General features: G+C 33.4%; 2 protein-coding genes across 3 annotated transcripts; both read right to left on the minus strand.

Annotated features, from left to right (window-relative positions):
- Positions 1 to 310: 310 nt before the first annotated feature.
- Positions 311 to 5,128, minus strand: LOC108758012 (G-protein coupled receptor Mth2). Its single transcript, XM_018502719.1, has 5 exons — positions 3,994 to 5,128; positions 3,268 to 3,346; positions 1,604 to 1,788; positions 1,287 to 1,452; positions 311 to 815 (listed from the first exon to the last, which is right to left on the minus strand). Exons 1-5 carry the CDS (start codon positions 5,060 to 5,062, stop codon positions 500 to 502), a joined length of 1,815 nt encoding a protein of 604 aa, XP_018358221.1. The 5' UTR covers positions 5,063 to 5,128; the 3' UTR covers positions 311 to 499.
- Positions 5,129 to 13,367: 8,239 nt separating this feature from the next.
- dop (microtubule-associated serine/threonine (MAST) protein kinase dop) lies at positions 13,368 to 25,065 on the minus strand. Of its 2 annotated transcripts, XM_018502778.1 has the most exons (22): positions 24,427 to 25,065; positions 23,917 to 24,135; positions 23,721 to 23,800; positions 23,548 to 23,650; positions 23,124 to 23,205; positions 22,697 to 22,799; positions 22,396 to 22,619; positions 22,161 to 22,236; positions 21,848 to 22,078; positions 21,558 to 21,789; positions 21,134 to 21,468; positions 20,880 to 21,052; positions 20,610 to 20,680; positions 20,290 to 20,517; positions 19,951 to 20,178; positions 19,210 to 19,795; positions 18,465 to 18,646; positions 18,009 to 18,229; positions 17,167 to 17,499; positions 16,811 to 16,876; positions 16,014 to 16,503; positions 13,368 to 15,139 (listed from the first exon to the last, which is right to left on the minus strand). In XM_018502778.1, exons 2-22 carry the CDS (start codon positions 24,092 to 24,094, stop codon positions 14,259 to 14,261), a joined length of 5,103 nt encoding a protein of 1,700 aa, XP_018358280.1. In that variant the 5' UTR covers positions 24,095 to 24,135; positions 24,427 to 25,065; the 3' UTR covers positions 13,368 to 14,258. The 2 variants fall into 2 exon arrangements, with proteins under 2 accessions (XP_018358280.1, XP_018358281.1); XM_018502779.1 differs by lacking the exon at positions 16,811 to 16,876.
- Positions 25,066 to 25,824: the final 759 nt, after the last annotated feature.

Consider the following 25,824-nt stretch of genomic DNA (forward strand, 5'->3'; position numbering starts at 1 on the left):
TATACATTGACTTTGCCTCCTCTTTTAATATATATTTAAGTGACCGACATATCTTACTTATTATTTAAATCGTATTAGTTATGTTCCTGACGAGATATGTTTAACATGTGATTTATAAGATTTTTGTTTAATCCACAAATAATTTGGAATGTTAATTCATTATATTTATCGTTATATGATCCAATATTTCAAGACGGCTTTTTTTCATCCATGGGATGAGTCACCGATCTACTTTCGAATTTTCTATTTAAAAAAATTATATTGTATTGTTTAATGTTTTAACAGATTGTATAACATCAAATATCTCTTTTCTAAAGAGACCAAAAACAACATAAAACAATATAATCTGATATAGCATGTATGTACATACGTAAGATCGACTGAAGAATTAAATTATGCTGCTAATTAATTGTTAACTCTCATCTATATTAGAATTTTCTCTTTGCATTGCAACATTTATGAGTAGGAAACTAATTGAACTTTGCAAGATGATTAGCTGTTAAATAGAGCGAATGATTCGTTGCATGGGTATTGTTCTGGACCTTCTAGTGGATGTAGTATTCGAGACTATATTCCTTGTTCGAATCTTAAATGGGTCGCAAGATTTCCAGTCAAATCGTTTTAATAGCGTTTGCAGGGTCTTTTTTCTACACACAAATATGATGAAAATGGTGAGACCTTGCAAGGCGTTTACGATGTCGGCGGGATACCAGATGAACTGTGGTACAATATCAGCACCAAAATCGACCCACGACATTATCTCCAAAACCCAAGTTATTCCCATCACTACGAACAGCTTCAAGTACATATTAAACCTGTGAGCAAATATATTTTCGTATTGTTTGTAATTACAATCGTGTGTTGTGTGTTGTTTGTATGTGTGTTGTGTTGTGTGTGTTGTGTTTGCGTGTTGTGCTATAACATATATTAAGAAAATATACACTGCTCAAAAAAATGTGGCAAAGAATAATTTTGGGCAAAAATTGACCAATTTCGACTGACAATAACTTTGCGACAAATTATCGTAAGATAACGTTTTTTTTTAAATTAAAGCTTCAAATCTCTACTTTAGGACGCTATGGCTAGATTTTACGTTTAATACACCCCTACCACTGTAACTTCCAAAATATGAGGATGTGTTTATCATATTGAAAATTGCAAAGTTTGACGGAATGCACAGACTTTGTAAAATTTTTTTGGGGAATGCTGCTTGCAGCGATATAAAATTTGCTGCGATTTTTTTGCGCAAAGTTACAACACTTTAAAGTAATCTTCGCATTTTTTACCTTTGCTTATTTTCATCATGGCGGATGATCTCATAGTCCCTCAACAGATTAGCTATTTGTATTTTCTGGTACAGAATCGTTAGTGTTGTGCGGATGAAAAAATAAATGTTACTGATAATAGTAACACCTATGGGTACGTAAAAATATAATGTTTTTGCTTCATTTTCTGAAACGAAAAACAAATTCTTTGTATTACACTACACTAATATATGTGAATGACATGTCTATTATTTAAATTAAAAATTGTTGAAATTTAATCAAGTTTTCAATTAAATATTAATTCTCCGTTAGCGTTAATAATTGCCGGTATCACTTACCACCGAACCAAAATCTTTTTTCGCACATTTCTGGTCGGACCAAATTTTCTGGTAGGGGAATATAATCCATGATGGCGCAGATAACGTTGATAATGATGGTGACTCCCCATGCATAGATCGAATATATTATAAGCTTCTTTTTAGACTTTATTTTTGTTCGGTACGGACGGAGCGGAAGGAGATTTCTATAAAATGCGATTTATGTTTAGTAAATAACAATTAAATTATTATCCAATATATAATATGCGTTTGAAAATATCTTATCTCTCTCTTTAAAATTAAACCTTTGTGAAGTAATAATCATAAAAACTTACAACACATATACTCATATGTGTACAGGGTAACTCCGGTATATACGCCGCACTTATCAAAAACTTAATTTATTAAGTATTATTTACTATGTTAAAAATAAACAAACAATATCAGTAAAAACTTTGTACTGTCTACTACTATGAAAAAAATATTAGAAATCCGAAATATTTAGTTTTCGTATTAAAAAATTAACTTTTTGAAATCTTGTATTTTTGCTATATATTGATAATGGGTGGGATATATGGCAAAAGTGCAAGGATTTCAACCAACTAAACAAAGAATACGAAAGCAAAGCACTTGTATTTTGCTATACAACATACTTTACTATTCCTCTACACGTATGTATCACGAAATAACCACTAGGTCTTTTATACGCCTTAAAGTAATCATTTTATGTAGATTATAATTTATGATGAAGCTACTTGTTACACACACAGTGACAAATCGATTCAACTGACAATAATTTCATTAATATTAACAGTAAGAAGCTGAAATTATGACAATACTAATATAGCATAAAGGCATGTAACAGAGTAGTTACGAGAAAATTACCCCCATTCCTTCTATTTTTTTTACTTCCGTGGCGTAAATCCCAGCGCGGCGTATATACCGGAGTTATCCTAATAACTGTTACACTGAGAAACCCATTTAGTTGAATCAATTAATTTCTTGTTTGGATATGGGCAAACAAATCCTTGGTTGATACAATAAAATAATTTGGTTCAAGCCAAACACTTGGTTATTGTAAACAACTTTATCAGATGTCGACGTCTACCAGAAACAAGTGAAATGTTACAATAACCAAATGCTTTGCTTCAATTAAATTATTTTGTTGCATCGATTAATTTCTTATTTGGATATGGGCAAACAAATCCTTGGTTGATTCAACTAAATGGGTTTCTCAGTATACTTTTTCTAAATAACGAATAATTGTTAAAAAGTAACTTTCCATCCTCTGGTGAATACTGTACATTGTATAATATTACTTGCGTATAACCATGATGGAAGTAAAAAGGTGTGCTCATTGGGAGCGGCGCACTTGCACACAATTCAATTGATTCAAATCACATATATAACGAGCATACATGCCCAAGCAGAACAACAAGCCATTATGATATCAAAATGACTCGAAAATGATCACTAAGTCATTTTTCAATCATTTCCGATTTATTTTAATGTCATTTTGACATTATCGTGACTTGTTGTTCTGATTGGGTACCAACTATCAGTTTAAACGTCAAGTTTCATTGAAAAAAATTGAATATTAATTTAATTAAATTAATTGAATTAATTACGAGCACACCTTATTACTTCCACCATGCGTATAACATTATATGAAACTTATTGCTCACCTAAATGTCCACCAAATATCGAAGCATATTACATTTAACCAAAAAAAACTTGACAAAAAGAAGAAGTAGAAGATATATGCTGAAAAGATGAAATTAAATAATGTGTTAATTATCGAGCATATATTAGAATGACAATTATTTATAGTTATTACTATATCTATCGTATTCGTGATATTTTTTTTATCTGCATTTCTGCAGTATTGCAAAGTAAAAAGAAAAGTAAATTTGATCAAATTAAATGCTTCACTGTATAATTTCTCTATTTAAACCAGAAAATTATCTACATGCAGAAATGTGAGTTATTGTATATACATAATGTATAATTCAAGATTTAAGCATGTGTTAAATATTATTTTATATTATTTGTTCTTTTAAAAATTTAATAATTTTTATTTTATTAAATTATTCGGAAGACAGAAATATATGTCACTTTTGATAAATTATTCTGGATTTGTTATAATTTTATAAGGACATCAAAATCGTCACAACTTAAAAAGGTTGTAGCTTTGTTGTGAAATAAAAATGACAAAAAAATGACATTTGATCATGTGTATTTTCAGAATATATTTTCAAAGAAGCTTATTATTGTTTGATTGCGTTATATTATTTAATTAGTCAATATTTTTCTGCCAAGTTGAAAAATAGTTTTTCGCCTTTTCCGAAACTTAATTTATTTAGTTGTGTTATTTTTAATTAATGGGACGATATAGTTTACGCATACTGTACCTAATGCAACGCAATATTTCACTTCGCCGAATCCAAAAACTTGGCCAAAACACATAATCACGTATGTGATGAATAACGAACCCACGTGTGCACGCAGTGTATAACCATGGATATTCTGGAATTCTGGCAATATGGAATATATTATGAACGTCAACAGTAGAAACGGTAAAGACAATAGGAGGCACAGGGATACAAATACTGGAAGTGTAGTCCGATCATCACAGACGATCACGTCATATGTGTCCCGAAACATAATGGCAAAGCAATAAGACTTTGGTGAAATGTGTTCGCCATCATGATTATTATACAAAGAGCCATTGGTGAGAAACAAGTATGTATTGGGAAAAAAAAATTCGTGATCATATCCTTTTGCAACGCATGGATCGCGAATAGTCAAAAATAGTTCGTCGACTGTTTCATCCTCGGAATCATTCTCGTGTTCGTTTAAGTTTAGAAGAGCGTACATGTTTGGAAGAGCATACATGCTTGGAAGAGCGTTATTATCCTCTCTACGAGAGACGCATCGTCCCTTCATCGTCAAGATGTTACCAAAAGGACAACAGAACTGAATACAAGTAATATTATCATTGCACGCTCTATATTCAACAAAAGTAGTTTCAATTATTCTGTTGGAATTGAGTTTGTACGATATGGAATCGTTCTTGTCTTCAGTTTTGGTGAGATTTTTATTAATTTCTTGTAACGTGAAATCATTGATCTCTGTCGAATTCGCATAAAATTTCATAGATGTCTGATTGTTATCTTCTACATTTTTTATTATATGATCACGAGACTCGTATCGCACCGAGTCATTCTTGCAATTGTTGTTTGTAGAATTAATACAGGATTCGTGTTGCATTTTATCGTTATTCTTAATAGAATTTTTCTGTGAATTAAACCTTGTCAATCTTATCTCTTCATTTCGATATTTCGTAGAATTTACGAGAGGATCAGACTGTACCGTCGAGTTGTCGCTCTGCTCATTGCCATTCGTAAAATCATCCTGAGGTTCCGAGAATGAAGCCACAAGCAGAAATGCGAAATAAAGTACAATACTTGGTAGACACATCGTTAAATTATTAAAGCGTCGAATTCACTAAACCAACTTGATGTTTTTTGTCTTGTAAGTAAATATTTATCGTGATGTTACCAATTCTGTGAAGAAAGGTAATGGCTTCATTCTACGATTTTGTCTGAAAAACAAAAATTAAAGTTTTTGAAGTGTGCACGTGAATGCACAAGTTAGAAAAATCGATGACATTAAATGAAGAAGGTATCTTGCAAGGCAAGCCCTTCATTAGCCATGAATAATGACAGAGCGACAAAGAAATTTTTACTTTTTTGAATTTTATAAAGAATTAATTTTATCTCTAGAGAGATTCAACACGATCTCTTTGGAATATATAAGTAACTATGTAAAATGATTCATAAAAAAGTGATACAGCTTGGAAACGAGCTACATCTCAATCAAATGATTAATTATACGTGAAGACGAACAGTTTTATTTGTTTAGAAATATGAATTCCATCGTACTGTATGGTGGTTTTTATCCTAGGCACAATCCATAATATATAAAGTGACATATTATAGAAATTCCTGTTGTTCAAATCGATTGTATAGCTGGAAGTGGAGAGTTAATATATATATTATATATATTAAGCAAAAATAATACAAAACTAATATAATAATAATGCACATAGTCTTTGGCAAAATAAAATGACAAAATAAAATAATAATGTAAAGAAACGAAAAAATTAGTGCTAGTCATATAGTATATGGAAGATGGGTAATTGTGCGCATTTCAAAACGCTTCCCGCAATCTGTCTCGATATGAAATACAATTACACTTCCTAACCGAACTTGATGAATAATAGCTCAAAAGACGCACATAATAACGTACTTTAATGAAATATGCAAGTTTAAACAAACAAATTATAAATACGGATTTACCACCTTATTTTCTAAATATTAAAATAATAAAAAAAGATGTGATTTTACTTTTTTGTATTTTTCTGGTTAGCAACGTATTTATGTCGTATCTTTTGTAGTTATATTTTAAGAGGACGACCTGCGTAAAATTTTCCACGGTGATGTCTTCATATATTGGAAAAGTATCAAACCAGGATGCGCAGTTATCTGCTGCGCACGATTTCCCACTTTCCCCAACGCAGTTGCACGTTCATGTCAATTTTCGTATAACAAATTCATCGCGATAAAGCGTCTAAGGCCGGTATTCATAGTCGATTCTTATTTCAAGACCGTCTTAAGTAATGTCTTAAGACACTAATGCGGCCCTCTGATTGGTTCGTGACTTAAGACTCTACTTAAGACATACGGTCTTGAATATAAGATCTGACTATGAATAGCGGTTTATGTATAATTCTAAGAACTCAACGTTATTTGTTCGTATAAACTACGTGTTTGATTACTGTTTCGTAAGTACAAGGTTGCAAAATTTTCGTTTTCAAGCAAATGTTGTCACGACTTGACAGCTTGAGACGTCATGTTGCCCTAAGAAATAGTAAAAAATATATCAATTTTGAAATTTTTGGTCGTTCTCGGCATAAAATCCACCTCACAAACACGTAGTAATGCGTATACTTTAATCCTGGAAAAAAATTTTCGAATATGTGAAAGAGAAATGTATTTGTTATACAGAAATTATATGATTTAGGTGATAATACAGGACGGCTTTAGGAGTTCCTTAAATTCTGGGATGTAAGTTTTCTACAAAGTCCTTAGCTGTCTGTGATGTAATTCTATACTTATGACTATTATTCAAGGATTTAATTATGGGTTATACATATTCACAATAAGAGCTGGAAAATTACTTACTTGATTATCCGCGGTTTTTTTCTCAAACCGGTTTGCATTGAACAAGGAATTTATAAGTAAAGCATTCTTTTATACTCTTTTACTTATTTATGTATGTTTCTACAAAGTTGTAGTTACGTTATCTAGTTACAATAAAATCTGTATAAACACACATAAATATTCATAAACATGTATAACTATATGAAATATGTCCATACATGTTCATACACCCTTCTTTCTTTTGTAAAATTACTTTTTAATGTAATAGAAATAATAGAAATATGAACGTATGTCATATATAATTATATACATGTTTATAAATATTTATGCGTGTTTATAAATATTTATATATGTTTATACATATTCATGCATGAAAAATTTTTTACCGAGAATTGTCCTAAAAGATAAAAGAAAAGTAATTAATTTAAGTACGTGTTATTTGAGAAAAATAAATATAATTCCTGAATAAAATAAATGATACAGAGCTAATGAATGATCTTTATTTAATTAAATAAAAGCTTTGCAAAAAAATTTGCATCAAGATAACACAAACACTTTCAATAAATATTCTATAAACATTCGTTGAGAATATTAAAATATTCTTACAATGTATTAAAAAATATTCTATAAACATACACAGAATGTCAAAATAAGACCAATTAAATATTCCAGATAGGTCGGAATAAATATTCTTTTTCATATTCTAAGAATATTTAGAGAACGTATTTAGTTCAATATAAAGAATATTTACAAAATATTTCTCTCTAAAACTAAGGAATTTATTCTGTAATTTATCTCATTCTAAGCAAACAACGTGATGTGAGAAATTGATAATAATGGGTTCCTTCCAACAAAAGAGATACACGTACATGACACGATGTGACATATGGCTAGCTGTGGATCGCATTATATTCTTGTTGTTTGTCAATGTTAAACAAGAATGAAATGATCACTGTGTTGTACTGAGTCGCTAATTGTTGGAAGACACCCAATATTTATCATTTTTATTAGTATATTCTTTTATTTTATTTTTCTTATTAATTTTCATCTGAACTTACCTTTGGTTTAATTACGTAAACTCACACGGCGTGTTCTTTTCAGTGGCACATATTGGCAGTGTTGTGTTATTATTTTGATGATGCGAATGGGCGCGAATGCCGCAAGGCGCGAATGGCCACGATCACATGGAGCACAAAAAGATCGAGATTGAATGGTTCATCGATATTGAACGCCATCTACATCTTCAGTACATTTAAATATTCTATGAACATTTAGAGAACATTCAAACAACATGATCTTATTACTAATTTTAACATATTCTAGGCAGATTTACAGATTGTTTCTTATAAATAAGAATATTCTGTGAATACGTATAGATGATTCTTTTGAGAATATTCTTGTAAAGGTATATTTGAAACTTCATAGAATATTCATGTAATATTGTGTGTTATCTGGGACATTTATAACGGTAATGATTGATTTTGAGCTAAATATATTATGACGAATATAGGATGATAAATATAATGCTATATTCAATTTCACTTCCGCGATTCACTTCTCGGCAAACGATAGCGCACGAGTGTACTCAGGCAAGTAACAAAACAAGACTAGTTGTTATTGCCGTTAATGGGAAGGCTCCGATTGCACACATTGCGGTTGTGGTCAAAGTCTCGCTACAAATGCTTTGAAGCGTTTGATGGACCAATCAGAAGAAAGAATTTCACAAATTGACTAATCAAAAAACGCTTTAAAGCATTTGTAATATCACATTGACCATACCCTGCATGTTGCACACATGCATTGCTAATTGACCAATTAAAAAATAAAATATTCTCATTGGTAAAGCAGTGAAAAATTATTAGGCATCAGCTAATATGAGTGGTGTGTACAATCGGGATTGTAGGCAAATGGGATCATTCTCCTCCTGCCGTTGACGGTATTAAAAAAAGAGCAATTTATATCGTACTAGAAATTTACGCATGTATATAGTGATACCCCGAGCAGAAATTAGATCGGGAATACCTGATGCATGACTAACCAAGGTAACTGTCTGTCCCTATTAATGTGCCTTTTAGCCAATTTGCTCATTACTGAATTAATTATTATAAATATTGTAGTTTTTTTTAATTTTATCTGCTTTTGCAATCAATCGGATTGTCAACTACTTCTTTTTCTTATAATATTTCTTTAATCTAAAAAATGTTAATACTTTATAATGCTTTTGACAAAAATAGAAAACATGTTTTTGTCCCTATTAGTGAGTTTTCTAAGCGGCGATGGCTCTATTAATGTGCCCCCAATTTGTGTGCCTATCCACATTTGACTCATTTTAACATATAGTTATTAAAACAGGTAATAAATTTAGTTAAAAGTTTAGAATTTAAACATCCCACATAGAGCAATATCACAGTAATATCACAGTAATATTGTAATATATCAGAAATATTACATATTATAATATATCACAGAAATATTACTGATATATTACACATTGATAATCAACATTGAAATATCATAGAAGTTAACGTAATAAAATGCTATGAAAACGAATACGAATAACAATATCCCAAAAGATCGAATTGTGCGGCGAGCACGAAACACCAAAATGTCATGTATGATTAGGCAAATCGGTGCTCGGTATCTTAAGTATCTTCCACCGTGGATGTATGCTGATGTTGGCTTTAACGGGTCTTAAGATGCAGGAATTATATCGCTTAATTAGCTTCACCGCAATCTCTTTTATGAAACCGTTAAGCGCCCTGCGCGCGTGCTTCTTATCGGATGTTTTAAGCTGCCGTTATCTCCTTGCAACTGTTACAAGTTAATTAGTCTCTTATACTTACTCTGTTATTCCAACATAATCATTTCCGATATGGAAAATGATGGGACATATCATTATTTATAAAGCGACTGAAATCCATTAAGAATTGTTGTTAACGCCGAATTAGTGAGAAAAAGCGTGTTCATGAGAGGCAAGAGAAATTATATGCCCTTTAGAACAAAACGATCCCGATGGATATGTATAATTTAATAAATGGATGCGATAAATTTCTGGTGACTTGTGCAGATCGGAGTAGCGATAATAAAAATAAACAACGATAAGATGAAACATTCACTAAACAAGCAACATGCATAAACAATACAAGAAAATGATAATAAACATGCAGTACATTAGCTAGTATTATAATAATGTCTAGATTAGGTAGACAAATTAAACAATAGCAGATTCGAGGCAATAAATCATTGGCATTTATACAAATTCGAATCTTGTTACAATCACACAGTTGAGTACAATCTCTCGCTCGCTTTCGACGATTATACAAATAGAAAATGTGCGGGTATAGTCGACGCTTCTCTAACCATCGAGCTGCCGAACACAGGTAAACGAGAAGGAAGAGGATCAAACGATTTTTTCTAAGAATTTCGATATTTAAAGAAAGTAAAGAAAGATGACAGAAAAGGAATAACAAAGCAAATGGATTTGCTCTCTTGCGCTTTCTCATATCACAACGGGAGGCGTTGTGAAGCTAATGGAACAATTCCGTAGAACTTACAATACGAGAATACCTATAAGAATGAATTGACGATCGTCACTTGTCCAATAGTATCGTAAAATAAAACTGTAAAATCATTAACGTTATCCTATGAATTTTGCAAATTATTAGCGTCGTCTGATGCGCGAGAATTCTCTGGTTCCTAACAAAACAGCCACAGACTTGATTTTCGTACGTCGCAATTCACTCGAAAAAAATTTCGCAACAAATTACAGATTAAATTCATACCTGCATACATACACACATACACACATTTGCAACGAAATCACTCGTTCCGTTCGCAAAGATCACTATATGATACGTTCCATCCTTATTCTCTACAATTGGCTTTTACGAGAAGGAATTCACATGCAATATTAAAAGTTGAAGTCACTCTTTTCTTCAGTTTATCTCATATCGATTAGTGATGTCGCTTACATATCTAAGTGTGACGATATAATAAAGATGACTCCTGTTTCTACGCAAATCAAACAAAAAAACAACAATGACATTTTGTTTATGATATATAATAATAACATACACGCTATATAACTACGACAGCCTATGTAAACGATATTAGCCATACCATATTATATGCGAGATTTACGCGGAAACATCCAGCATTTCCTTTATAGTCTTAAGAGTTCCGATATAATCGATCGCGTCACTTCGAAAAAAAAAAAATCACCTCTACAGTGTTACGTTACAATAGAGGGACAATAAAAGGTACGATCAAATAAATATTTCCACCTTCACATTTGTAAGGACGCGTCAATTAATCATGATTTCTTTTTCTTTTTGACATGTAATTAACGAATTGCCTAAAATTAAAAAAAAAGAAATTTATTGTCTACGTGAAAACTAATTATTTTTCAAACACAGAAAATTCGTCATAAATGGGAGTGACCAGACCAAAGGTGAATTAAAAAAATGTTTAACAATATAAAATAATTTCACTGAGATTATAAATCATTGATTTCACAGGTCGAGAAAAAAAATTCTCCGCTTATTTCTCTTATTATTATAATATGGCTCGCAGTGTATTCAGGAAACTTAGTCACGTGAATCTTAATCGTGAACTTAATAATAATTTTGAAATCTTAGCTAGATATATGTATAACGGATATCGACATTAACACGTCGGTGATTCAGTAACATACAATGTGCAAAAATGTACAAACAAGACGGAGATGTGAAGTCTTATGCATAGCGAAAACCGTGCACGACGCCGTTCGAAGCACGATTTAATTAAAGTTAGAATTACTTTTTTCTCATTTAGTTTAATGTTAATTGTCGTTATAGCGCATTACGACAGAGTGGCCTTATTAAATCAATATGATTTATCGTGAAAGTGATACAAAGAGATATTGAATATGTCGAATAAATCGATCTCAGAATATTTAGACTGAGAAAAGGAAATTGCAAAAACCGTGCGATTTCATTTTATAACAGAATTAAAGATTTAAATACATAAATACTAACGCAAAACTTGAACATACAAGTACAATACGTATACACCGAAATCGATTATATATGCCATGAAAATTTAGAAACAATATTAACAACACAAAAACGAATATCATGGGACCGTATTTTGAGAGAGTCGTTCGATTCGAGACTCTACGAGTTATCCGCTCTAAAGTGCTCAACGCAAGCACAATTCTTTACTTTAAATATCCTTACATCTAAAAGCTTAATTTTATCGCATGGTAAATTATCGCATCGCATTTTATTTAACTAATGAGCAACATGGACATTTAGAGTAAACTTTATCGCTATGAGCAGTGTGATATGGGCACTAACATTCGTATAACTGGACGGTCTACAGATTTAAATAGTATTATTTCAGGCCAAATTAAGCCGATTTCAAATTCTAAGATAATAAACGACTTTTTCTTAAAATATTTTTCTTAAGATTTAATCTATTAATAAATACGTTAATAGAATGTTAATATTAATATAATATTAATCAATTTGTGATGTCATCAATTATTAATGATAATCATCTTTTAATTATTAATATATATCAGTCATCAATATCTATTAATCATTAATATCATTAATATCTATCAATCATCAATAATTGATGTATTATTAAACATTAGTCAATATCTATTAACAACTAATTAATATGCCAACGATCTAATCTTATTAATTTATTATTAATAAAATCTGCAATAAAAACAAATTCACTTTATCACATAATTTATTAGAAAATTTGACAATTTTACGAATGTTAGCGCGCGTTATTATTTGCAAAATAAACATTTAATTTTTAGCTAATTGGACACTATAGTGCTGACGAAGTCACGACAAAATTACAAGTATCAAATCACCGTGCAATATGAACGAGTTGTACCTATGGCAGAGATAAAGCTTGTTTTTCAGCAAAGCTCCAAAGCATACTTCCTTTTATCAATTTTGTTAACAACTAGCAAAGATGAATTCGAGCTTAATCAATTACAACAAAAATATGTGCTGGTGCTAAATATCAGTGTCAGTGACAACATTCTATTAACTAAAATGTATTGCGATTAATGTACAATATGTTATGTACAATAAATTAATAAACTAATACTAAAATTTTCAATGCATTGCAGTGCATATCGAGCTCCAATCTTTCGTAATCTCTGCTGTCTCTATAATTTATATGTATGCAAGATGCTTCCGAGATGATTTGATTTTGCTGTGCCAATATCTATATTGTAAGTGTATACGTTTGATGACTTCACGAAAAGTATCAATTAAGCAGTCATACGTGACAAGAAACCTGAGTTAATATGTAAACACTAATTGCATCTTTTCATAGACAGGGACTTATGGAAAAAATTAAGAAACAAAACAGTTGCTCTATCATGAGTTGTTAAATATTTTTCTCTTTCGCATACATATAATTGAATGTGCTACAATATGATACAAGAAATATATTTCATCGAGTAAAGAAGTATATTTTTTTTCACATTCAATTACAGTACAATTATAGTACAAAAAGATAAACAAAATATATTTAATGATTCGTATGAGAATTGTTTAGTTTCTTAACTTTCGTCACAAATATATCACTGCTTTAATTGTAATTTCGCTAATTGCATGTAACGGAATCATCTTGTATATTACATAAACCATCGCAACAAAATAGCATCATAGATTCTCTTTGCTTTTTTCCCTCTTTCTTCAAAAATAAATACCCTATAAAACTATTTCGCGTACATGGGATATTGTATGCGAGCCATTGAATACTATGTGATTGTATATAATATGTGAATGTATGTATGTATGTGTGCTGTTATGTATAGGTATGCGTGTGCGCGCGGGCGCGCGCGTGCGTGTACAGTATGTGTGTATATATTACGTGCTAATATTATTTAGATATAAATGTAAATGAGATCGTGTAAATACTGTAGCCCGAAGCATAAAATCACTCCAATTGTCTCACTGTTAGAGCAACTTCGATATACGATTTTGTGATTTCCAGTTAGTAACATTGAGTCTTGCGTTTCACAATTAAAATAATGTATTTCTCATCTGTGTAAATTTATTTGAAAATTTGCAGTGTTTTGTATATGACAAACATTATACTTTACGGAAATAGATTAAAACCTTCTCGGAAATATATATAAGTATCTTAATCGCTTTCAGGTATTCATTTGACGGAAGCCTATAAGTTTGAATATAGAAGTTCCATAAAGCTATATAAATTAAAAATCTGTGATCTTTCTTCCTTTTTTCTTGCTTTCCCTTTTGATTAGTCTCTTATCTCTCATATGATCGTCAGTATCTACTCGACAAAGCTATTCGAACTTTGCAAAGGATAACTTTCTCTTTATTTCACATTTGATTAACACACAGGTAATTCAAAGTTCTCCGCTGCATAGAGGAGATCGATTCAAGAATTTACTTAAAAGCACATTATGTTAATTAGTTCTTCTTATCTTTTCCCAACCCTGCGTTGCTGTCGTACGTGCTTGAATGGGCGCCATCGCCGGTATCAGCCTTGTATTTTTTAGATACCTTTTTAATCTCTTGGTGAGCTTCGATATTGCCTTTGCCGGTATTTTTCTGCTCGGTGGTGAACGTTTTATGCAATAACGTAGACGATGCAACAGATCTCTCGCCAGTCTGACAATGTCTCTGATCTAAGTTCTTCTGTAAGTTCATGGCACTGGTTATTTGCTGTACGCTTGCTTGCGGAACACCATGTTGAATGATAGTTTCCTCTTTTTCGTTATATTGCGGTACTTCGCTGCCGCTGACAGCTTGGCGTTCATCGTTCTGAGCTTTCTTCACGTCACCAGACTGATTGTTACTATACGTCGACTGTTGCTTGTCGCTTTTCTCCGCGCTGATCTCCTTTGACGACGAGTAGTCATCGCTCTTGGTGCCTGTTGGTGAATCCTTTTCTTCGGCTATCCGTGGCAATTGCGTACTACCGCAGGAATTTGACATGCTTACGTTCCCTAAATTAATAGATATACCATGAGTCAATTTAGAGTAGTCCCCTTTCTGTTCACTTGGCACTTTTTTCTCTCCCTTTGTGCTCTCGTTGGCTTCCTTGAAACTATCATTGGATTCGTCCGAACAGGTATCACTGCTGTTGTGGGATTGCTGCGCGATAGTCACACGTGGTGTTACTTTGACCACAGTGTTAGCCAACGGCGATATCGACGTTTTATTCTCTGCCGAACGCGGATGAAGTCGATCAGGACTGAGAGCTCGTCGGAGCAGCGGTGAACCTGGCTCCGCGGATTTCGGACGACCGTAACCTTTCTTCTGACTGTTCGGCGTCGATAAACATGCTCCTGACATCGCAAAATTATTACAACATTATTACTCAACAATATTATAAATATTATAAAGATATATATATGTTATAAATCTTTTATTGATATATATAAGAACTATTTTTTATGTTGTTTTCTCTCATAACTGAGTCAAGATGTTTGTATGACTCATTTTTTCCTCATAAGCTACATTTATATTTTGCTACATTAGCTAATCATCAATATTTTTTTTTAAATAAGTTCTTTCTAAATTATGAGAACCAAGTTTTCAAAATTTTATTTGGAAAAAAATCAGTTGTTTTCGTAACTTTTGATAAAATTAAATTTATTTAAAATTGAACGATGATATATCAGTCTATTCTCTTCTTAAAAAATTAAAAATTATAGAAATGCAGTAGTTCACAAAAAAAAATATAAAGATAAAAAAATTTTACATGAGAGTGTCTCAAAGATTTTAATTCTATTTGACCTCACATCTCTTATAATAATTTATCCAGTTTTTCTTTGTTTTGTTTTAAATAAAAACTACAAACAACGATTACCAAATAACCAATAAAAAAAAAATTTAATCTTTTAAAGTTATTTTTGATTACCTATTTTGAACCAGATTATGACGTAATTATATTCAATTTCTTTTTTTTATGTTTGGACATTCAAACACAAAAAATTATTTTATACAGCTCAAAATATACAGAAAACGATTAATTTTTTAAATTAATATTTTAGTCAAGCGCATATTCTTTTCTATAATTCGCATTCATATTTAACATTTATTTGTTTATCTACGTTTAGCTTAACTGCCAATTTCCGGAAATGCAAAAGCATGATTCATACAAATAATTACCGCGATAAAATTAAATTATATAATTGCACTATTTTTTCTTTTTCATACCTGGACTATACGATTGCGTAGTGTTGGAACTACCAGGTTGATGACCCGTGGGAAACGCTAACGGGCTTGGGCTTCTCGTTGGACTTGCAGGAATCGGCGATGGACTCGGTGTCCTGGCCAATGGCGATAACGGTATGTGGCCCACGGACTTCCTGCGATTCGGCGAATGGATGTTCTTCGCAGCCGTATGTAATTTGTGCTTGAGGCCGTGAAGAGTGCTGGGGCGTTGATAGTGCGACTGGTTCGAGATACCTGACAGATTGCCCACTGACGTATTCGAGCCCGGGGACGAGGAATTCGGACTTGAGCACGGACTCGAGTTTCCGGTAGAATGATAAGAGTCCGTACTGGCGCGATTCGTCGGCGGGGACGGGCTGCAGACGGATTTTGAGCACGCCGTAAAGTACGGTGAGGTCTCTTGCGAGCGAGTAAACGACTGAAATGATCGACTAGGCGTGACCATTGAAGGAGAGCAAATTCCTGCAGCCATCTGCAAAATTTATGACAAAATTTATCAATACGAAAACACGAAAGTCTTTCTTGTCATGGAACATCTCGTTTTGAGAAACGAGTTAATCCAATAATTCCAACAACTTTATGCATTGTTAACAATTGGCAATCGTGAGTATTGTATAAAGATTTTTAAACGCAATAATTCTTTGCGGAGTGTGTAATAGCCATTCAAAAGCTGTGTAATCGCATAAGAAATACATGTTGTCAACAGAACGACGCAGCGAACAAAAACGATATCAATGGAGATCGATGGGAAAGATGAGCGAATGTATAAGAAATCATACCATAAGTGGAGGTTTGCTGTCGCTGGACAAAATGGGTGCTGACAATGGACAACTGATAGTTAACGGCTGCAAAAGAAAATGCACTTAACGTAATCAGTGTGTACTCGCGTATATGCTGGTGCTTTAAAGCTTCTTTAAAGTTTCTTTGGTTCTATTTTTTTACAATATATAGTGTGTAAAGAATGAACATAGTTCTTCTGTATGTATTGAGATCGCTGTGCAAAATTGACATTAATATTAAATATATCGCACAACGGAATATCGTGATAAATAATCTAATACAGAGTTACGAATGTCAAAAAGCGATAATTCGCATTCAATAATATGTTGTGTACAAACGAAATTTCCCAGTGTACCTGCTGCATCTCTACGCTCGCCCGTTTGGAACTTATTCTCTTAAAAAGAGACGTCTTCCGTTTCTTGTCTGAATGATCCCGCTTTTGCTTTCGTTGCTTATGCAACGTTCGGCGCGCCAATTTACTCTGCGCAAGGTCACGCTTTCTACCGCCGGTCTTGATGCTGGTGTTCTCCAACGGCGTACTACGTAACGTTACGTGGTCACCGCCGCTTAACATTAGCTGCAAAACCTGGGTATGATACAGACCCTGCACCGGTTCACCATTTATGTGCGTTATCAGATCACCAGGTCTCAAACCAGCTTCGAATGCCGGGCTGGACTGTTCGACTTCCTATTATAAAAAAGTAATTTATATATAAAAATATAATAAAATTATAACTATTTTTGAGAGAAGTACAACGTTATTCTTCGATAAAGAAAAGTATAGTACTTAAGATTTGTAGATGAAACAGACAATAACAGAACTAAAAAAAATTAGATGTATTATAACATATAACAAGAATAGATATAATAGATTTAGAAATATATAGAATAGAATACAGAACTATAATAATAGCACTTAAAAGCAGTTAATGTAAAATAAAACATAAAATTTAAAAAAGTTCAAAAAGTATCGACATAATATGTTTCTATAGAATTGATAATATCTTTAAATAAGAAATAATTAATAATTTCCACTTAATTAAGAGTAAGATATAATTAGTGAGACCATCAAATTCAAGCAGAAACAATGATGTAAAAATTAGTATATAAAAATGCTGTAGAGTTCATTCAGAAGAATGCTATAGAGTAGCATTCTTTGAACAAAATAGATATTTAACGTGATTTATTTATACGTACCATTACTAGGTGATGCATAGTATAAAAATCGCTGTCGCCATAGTAAACCCTAATAGTGTGCACAGTAAAACCAAAGCCACATGGTCCTCGACGGATGATAATGGGCGGTTTCAAGCTAGTTACGAGAGGACTTAGCTCGCGACAAGGGGAAGTATCTCTCGAAGATGCAGTTGACGATCCACCAGGCGATTCAATAGGTTGAACATTTAGCGGCGCGTCATCTAAGAGAATACATATTTTAAATCAGAAATAATTAAACCGCTCCATTGAAAAGCAAAAATATTGTTCGATCCAGGTATAATAAAAATAAAATTCGCAACAAGCTTTTCCCTCTATAAATCTCGTATTCGACCAATTAAACGATTACTAGAGAAAAAATAGCTCGATGCAAATCCAGTCTATATACTAAAACAAGACAGGATTTTTCTCGATTATGTATTCTTGAGAAATACATACAGGCGAAATCGCTGGTTGGAATCACTAACGACAGTCCACTAGTTGAGGCAGATTTTATGACGGATCGAGATTTCTGTCGGGCGGATGGTAACATAGATATAGCGCTGAAGGACTCGAAGGAATCAGTGCTGGAATCATGCTTGCTCTCTTCCACGTCTTTATTTGCCGCTGCGAGATCCAACCTGTGAGCAAAAAATTATAATTTTACAATTATTGAATACTTTATAGATAACCATTAAATGAATCAGAGCTATATTAAATGCACATGATTAGTCGATTAATATATAAATTATACGTCTATTAGAAAATAAAAACTATAAAGTAATATAAAAAATTGTAATGTATAAATTGATATTATGTAGAAATTATAGAAATGTACGAAAATTAAAAAATTAAACTAAAAAATATAGAGAAAGAAAGAAAAATAATGACGTTATTGGAAAGAAGTGAAGATTGAATCCGACATGAGAGTCAAAAGATTATAGTTTTATAAATATTAGTTTCAAAATTATCTAACGATTAAATGAATCACAGATTTATGAAATGTAAAAGTTATGTATAATAACTACGTTGATTATTATACAAATTATACGTTAATATAGTAAAATAAAAACTATAAAATGTGCATGAATTGAAGTTATGTAGAAATTGGAAATGTGTATGAAAGTTGAAAGCAAATTGAATGAAGAGGAAAAGAGAGAAAAAGAAAACTATGTTGTTGTGAGAATGCGACTGAATGACTCACATGTGTTCATCATCAACGGATATACTGAACCTGGGCAGCTTATCACGGGAATGTGTGTGTCGCTTTCTCTGGATCTGAGGGCTAATATCTTCAGACTCGGTTTGAGAAGAATCGGGTGTACTCAGATTAATTGATGCTCTTTCCGCCTGAGTATTCTTAACGATTGATAGCTGCGGTTCGTTGCTCGATGAAATCGTAGTACCGGGAGTCACGCAGGACAACGACGTGGTGTTGAGTTTGTCGGTTCTGGTTTGATTCTCAGCGCAGGAACTATTCTTTATCGACGAGGAGGGCGGACGATGTTTTTCAGATGATTGTGCGGATTGTGAATCGGCCAGTTTGGATGGCGGCGCGACCGACGACGCGATCGATCCAAGAGATAATTGAGCGAACGTGCCTTCAAATTCAGTACGGAACAGCTGTTTCTTGGAAGCGTCCGATTCTGCATCTGAGCTGAACTGAGGTGGACGCGTTTGCGAGATCTTGCGTGATTGAGGTGAATAAGAGGAGAACGATCCGAATAAGGGAGAATCATCGGTGTCGTCTGTATCATCGCCTATGTCGTGATTATACCTATCCATACGAGCTGAAATGTTACGAAAAATTGAGAGACAAAGTAGAAAACAAAATAGAAAATTGAACTATTATTATAACTATTTGAGATAAAATTTAGCAATATATAAATATTCATAGAGTAAAACACTATAATGGTATTTATATCACAATATCTTTGGTACTTACTATCAAAGTAACTTGTATCTTCGTCGTTAACTAATTGTGGCACAAACTCAGCTTTTTGCCTAAGTAAGCTGTTCCAATTTACTCCATAAAAATACGGGTGCTCCTTGACTTCGTGCGATCCACCAGTTCCCAAACGATCCCTAGGACTCTGATGTAGAAGAGCCGTTATAATATCCTTTGCCTCGGGTTGAACAAGCCAATCATCTTCATCTGGCCATTCAATATCATCTAACAAATAAAATTTTATTATTTATTATATGATTTATCTGCTTATATAAGAACTTCAGAGTATATTCCAGTTATCAATAGCTGAGTCGAAAAGAATAAAGCAAAAATTACCGTTCACCGTATGAGCAAATAATTCTTCGGGTGTTTCACCAAAGAATGGAACACAGCCAATTAGAAATTCGTACAATATAATACCCATGGACCACCAGTCAACCGGTTTACCATAACCCTGACGTAATATAACTTCCGGGGCAATGTACTCTGGCGTGCCAAATACTTGCTTGTCTGAGAACTGCCGTGTATCTCGATCGATATAGCCTTCATACAGATTTGTTGCCACTTGAAAAATTAAAAACGGACAATTATTATTATTATTATTCATTTTTTTATTTCGACTTTAATTATATTACAATTAAAACTTTCGTACTTACAGGACATTAGACCCATTTTACTGAGGCCAAAGTCAGTAAGCTTGATGTGTCCCAGGGCAGTGATGAGTAAACTAAAAAAAAATAATTTGTAATTATTAGTATTTTGCTTGTATATTTATTTCGTTTGTTCTTTTTAACTAAACTTTTTGCATTATTCACCTTCACTTCTTTTCTTTTCAACATAAGAAAATAGAGAAAATGAATGGTACAAAAAATTCAGTTGAAAGGAACAAATTTAACGTATGCTCTTTTTCTATTTTATGATCTTACTTATCAGGCTTCAAATCCCGATGTACAATGCCATAACTGTGTAAATATTCAACAGCCAAGACAGTCTCTGCGAAATAAAATCTTGCCATGTCTGGTGGCAGTGGACCTATATTTTTTAAAAGATTCGCGCAATCTCCTCCCTCTACATATTCCATTACTAAGCATAAATGTTTCTGAAAAAAATACACAATTGTTAATAATTTTGTAGCTCTTTTCGTAAAATCTGTAATGCAAATGAAGAGTACCAGGCATACCTTAGTTTCAAAACTACAGTACATAGAGACTACAAATGGATTATCTGTGAAGCTCATTATATCTCTCTCGGCAAACACTTGTTCCACTTGATTTCGCAGCATTAAATTATTCTTATTAATTTTCTTCATAGCGAATCTCTGTCGGGTGGTCTTTTCTTTAACCAAATAGACTGCACCATATGCGCCATTGCTAATGAGCTTCAATACTTCGTAATCACTTTCGCACGGAATACGTTGACATTTGTCATCATCTTTATTTGGACTCGATGTTACTTGTAAATTACTATCGCTAGAACTCGCCGAATCCTCCAATTTATTTAAATCTTCTTGTAGCTCTATAGCAAGTTTAAATAAGAAGATTTAATAATTTATTTGAGAAATATACACACACATTACGTTGATTTAGAAAATAAAAAATACATACCAGAAATAGGATCTCTATTTAATGATAGCTTAGTAATAATATATTGAGGAATATCAGCTTTTATTCCCGCATTGACTTTAGCTTGGCCTTCCGCTTGTTCGAGTAAATGATAAAATTCCTCGGGATCGAATTCCAAGCATTCTAATAAACGAGCAGGACGCGATATAACTAATAGTAGCTTTTTTATCAGTCCTGTTAGCCTTGTTGCCGCCTCTAAAGATTTATCTTTTGTCTGTAAAAGAATTGCAGTAATTATTATATGTTTCAATGAAGTCACAATATATGCGTACCTCCATTAACAGACGTTCCAGATTTTCACTCATCTCATAAAAGTATCTCGTTGTAATTAATTTTTCCTGAGATTTTTGTAAGCAGTCTCTAGCCATTTCGATTACTTGATGATGTACAAAACGTAAAATTGGTAATGAATCTTGCGTCATATTGGCCACTATCTCGTATTCATCTATTTCTTTGTTTTCATTAATAAAATTGGTCAGTCGCTCTTCCATTTGTTGTGTTGCCTAAAAATGTTAATTAATATAGAATAATCGACTATTTTAATAAACACTTATTAATAATGAACATAATTAATCACGATAATACCTTTGGAAATCTTTCTTTATACAAAGTATTCATCATAACAATTTCGTTGTCAAGAACAGGTGATCGACTTGGACTGCTGCAATTGCATAAAAATTATAAATTAATACATTTCATATTTGTCAGTTTATTTATTAAACGTAATTTAATGTCAATTAAAAATCGTTGAATAACTATCATTAAAGAGATTTTATAAAGAGCTTGCATACACAATCAATTACATATTTATGAAATGTACCTCAAACTTCGGGAACGTGGACGATGTAACGGTGACCGACGGCCTTCTTCTTCAAGGCTAAGAGACGCACTACCCGGAATACTAGATATGCTAGAACCTGGGAAACCTGGGTGTGAAGAGCATGGTGTCCCGGGCTTGGAGAAATGGCAAGATAACATGCGTAGTTCGTCCTTAGTGGGAACATTTGGCAGTTGATGCAAACGTTCTTGGCTCGAGTATTGTGACTAGTGGAATACAAATGACAAATTATAATCATGATTAGCACAGACAGGAAATATTCAGCGCATACTAATCGATCTACCGAAACATTACTGGAGCCAGGTGTTGTTCCATAACCACTAGACGGCAAACTAGCAACTGACCATCTTCTACCATCTCCAGTTCCTGTAGCACCTCCGCCAATTCTTGAATATCGCAATATTATATTCGTTTAATAACATCTTTTCAAGAGAGTTTATACAAATTAATAAATTATAAAAAGATATTAAAACATGGCCTAAAGTTTCGACGCTTATATTATATGGAAACTTACAAGCATTTCCTTATCAGACTTTTACTTTTTTTCATAAACTTGACACAGTGCAGTTTTTGTTTCACCATTTTCTTTTTTATTTATATAACACGCAGAAAATATAGCACTTGCAATGACGACATCTTACCTACTTGAGCAATCAGATCGGACTAATATAAATGTCCTAAGACAAATAGTATAAGAGTAGAGTAGGTACCTTTTAATTGGAGCAAAAGCAAAGTGTGGACTGGATGACATCCTAGGACTCTCTAGGGGACTGCCTACAATCGGGACGAATGCTATACCGGGAAACAAGCAGTAGAAAAAAATTAATCTGCTATATTGTTGAATATAATTAAGTAAAAAATATAAAAAATCTCTTTCCACTAAGTGTAAGCGAAATTTGTGCTAAGATGCAGAATTGTTTAAAAATCTAATTTATTAAGGACACTAGATGATAGGATATGGAAATATCTCAATATGTTCTAAGTCTAACAAAATCACAGGTATTGTGTTTACATACGTTTAACTATTTTATAAAAACATCTCTGTATCTCAGATGATGAAAAAGAAGAAATATATCTTTAAAAGATAATTAGAAGATATAAAAAGATAACTAACAGAATATAAAAATTATATACCTGACAAAGGTGAATGGCAACGTGGTAAAGTAGGTGACGTCGTTGTTATGAGAGATTTGCGATGAGCTGCTTTAGCAGCACGACGAGAAATGTTGAAATCACGCTATAACAATAAATGTTAATAGCAAATATATAAAAAAAAATATGTGCTATATTAATCGATATATACTAACCACATGAACTGATAGAGAAGGTGCCGACTTTCCTATCGCAGAATTTCTCATGCGAACTAGGTTCGATAACTCTCCACTAACTAAAATCATATAATTTCGATGTAATATACATATAACCTGATGGAATAAATTATTTCAGCATGCAAAAAACAATATTTAATTAATGCAAATTAACATAAAATAAAGTCTTATTAACCAGGCCGAACTGGAGCTTCCTTGCTTTCCAATTTTGGTGGTATTGGACGTTTGTGCAATTCTGTTTCCATGTTACTGGCAGTTTCTTCAGTTTCATTTTGATCGAACACAAGTACCCTAGCAGAGTTACCATGAGACCGCAGTCGTGGTCTACTCGGTCTATTTCTTGTTTGATCCATGGCTTTATTAACTGGGTTTCTATTCAGTAACAACAAGGGAACTGGAAATAGATAGACATTTTAATCACGCAACAATCACATTAATGTGAGATATCCATTATAACTAGGTCTCTTTGTTTAAATTTCTTCCATCTTACATTTCCTCTATAAACATATGCATGCATATACATATATAAATTTACTTGGAAATTAAAAAAACACAAGAATATACAATTGGTAAAAAGATATTTAATAATGACATCTGTATTATTCACAACAATCTTCTAACAAAAAAAAAAACTTTACAAGATACAAAAACACAAGCAATTAGATAGGCAATATGTATAACTCACCTTTCGAGATGCTTAACGTGAAAAAGAGGAAGTCAAATGGATACAAAACATCCACGTGCACCCACACACAACTCTCGATCGTCTCTCTCGCTCTCTCTCTCCTATTCCTTTAACGCTCTCGGAAATTTCTGTGAGCCACAATCGCTACGGAGGTCCATCCCAGGGTTGACGTTCTCCAGAGGGTCTTGCAAACACACATTGCAATTAAAATAGTCGAGGAAAACGACGAAGAGAAAAGACGAGTAACGAGCGAGCGAGCGAGCGAGCGGACCACCCGAACACTTGAGGAGGTCCCGCGTGGAGTAGGCGTACGAGGGGATGATGGCGGGAGTACGGGAGGAGGGAAACCAGCCACGCACAACACTAGCTAGGTGCACGCGATGGTGACAGCGATCGAAGGGACGCGATTACCGGCCGCCAGAGCCATCTTCTCTAGCGGCAGCAACAGCGGTAACGACATCGCGACAGGGCGATGAGCCTCCCCGGGATAACGAGAGCGATTTTCCCACGTGCTCCCGGGACCACAGTCGCACTTCCGCTGTCGTCGCCCGTCGACGCGAGGGAGGCTTAATCACGGAACGCGACCGGAGAGAGGCGACCACGGGTTCTGTGACTCATGATGGACGCACACACGCGCTCGCTCGAACTCACGAAGTAGCGTTTACACAACACACACATGCACCCGTCGCGCGCGCGAATAGAAAAGCGCACACCTCTACACGCACACACGTACGCTTGCACCTCCAGCAAGCCTGTGCTTGATTGAGCCTGGGTACCCTGGGTGTCACTTTGGGCGCGCGCGCGTGGTGTGTATGGATGTATTGTATGAACTGTGAAGTGACGAGACTTCTCGCCATTTCGCCATTTTACATCTTGCGAAGGCTCTCCCGGAGTACATATCTCGAAATTAAACCTATTCCTTTCAATGTCGCTATTGCGAATAATATTGGTGTGGTAGCCCTGATTTTATATATTTAAAATTTTCTTATCAATAGTCGAAGTACCACCTGTGAATAGTATAGATCGCGTGATCACAACGTATAAGGCAATTCCAGATCTTTAATAAGTTAATCGTTTTACTTAAGGCGATTTTGTTCCAAGTATGTTGCATTTTTTACACATCAAATAGCGGCGCATTTCTAAAGCAGAAGAGAACAGATTAAAAAAGAAAGGAGAAAGTATATAATATTGATTTATGTTTTCGAGAAAATCACACAGCTCTATCTTTGTTGAATTATAGAATCTATCTTGACTTGCTGACACTTTTTTATATACATATAATAATACTTGTAAAGCGTGTTCTGAAGCGAGCCATAATATTTTTTAATTTAAACATATATTGAAGCAAATTTAAATTGAATTATTAAATTGAATTATTTTCATGAGAGAGCTATATTA

This window comes from Trachymyrmex cornetzi, unplaced genomic scaffold (assembly GCF_001594075.2).
Source record: "Trachymyrmex cornetzi isolate Tcor2-1 unplaced genomic scaffold, Tcor1.1 scaffold15, whole genome shotgun sequence".
Classification (NCBI taxonomy): domain Eukaryota; kingdom Metazoa; phylum Arthropoda; class Insecta; order Hymenoptera; family Formicidae; genus Trachymyrmex; species Trachymyrmex cornetzi.

Bases quoted from the DNA above. Each gene is read 5' to 3' on its own strand.
- LOC108758012 (XM_018502719.1), bottom strand. From the start codon at position 5,062: ATGTGTCTACCAAGTATTGTACTTTATTTCGCATTTCTGCTTGTGGCT. The intron at 3,347-3,993 runs GTACAGTATGCG...TCATCTTTTCAG, and splicing joins GAAATATTGCGTTGCATTAG to CATATATCTTCTACTTCTTC. The intron at 1,453-1,603 runs GTAAGTGATACC...TTTTCGTTTCAG, and splicing joins AAAAAGATTTTGGTTCGGTG to AAAATGAAGCAAAAACATTA.
- dop (XM_018502778.1), bottom strand. From the start codon at position 24,094: ATGGATCAAACAAGAAATAGACCGAGTAGACCACGACTGCGGTCTCAT. The intron at 22,079-22,160 runs GTATTATCGTGA...TAACATTTTTAG, and splicing joins ATAAAGAAAGATTTCCAAAG to GCAACACAACAAATGGAAGA. The intron at 21,790-21,847 runs GTACGCATATAT...ATTCTTTTACAG, and splicing joins TGGAACGTCTGTTAATGGAG to ACAAAAGATAAATCTTTAGA.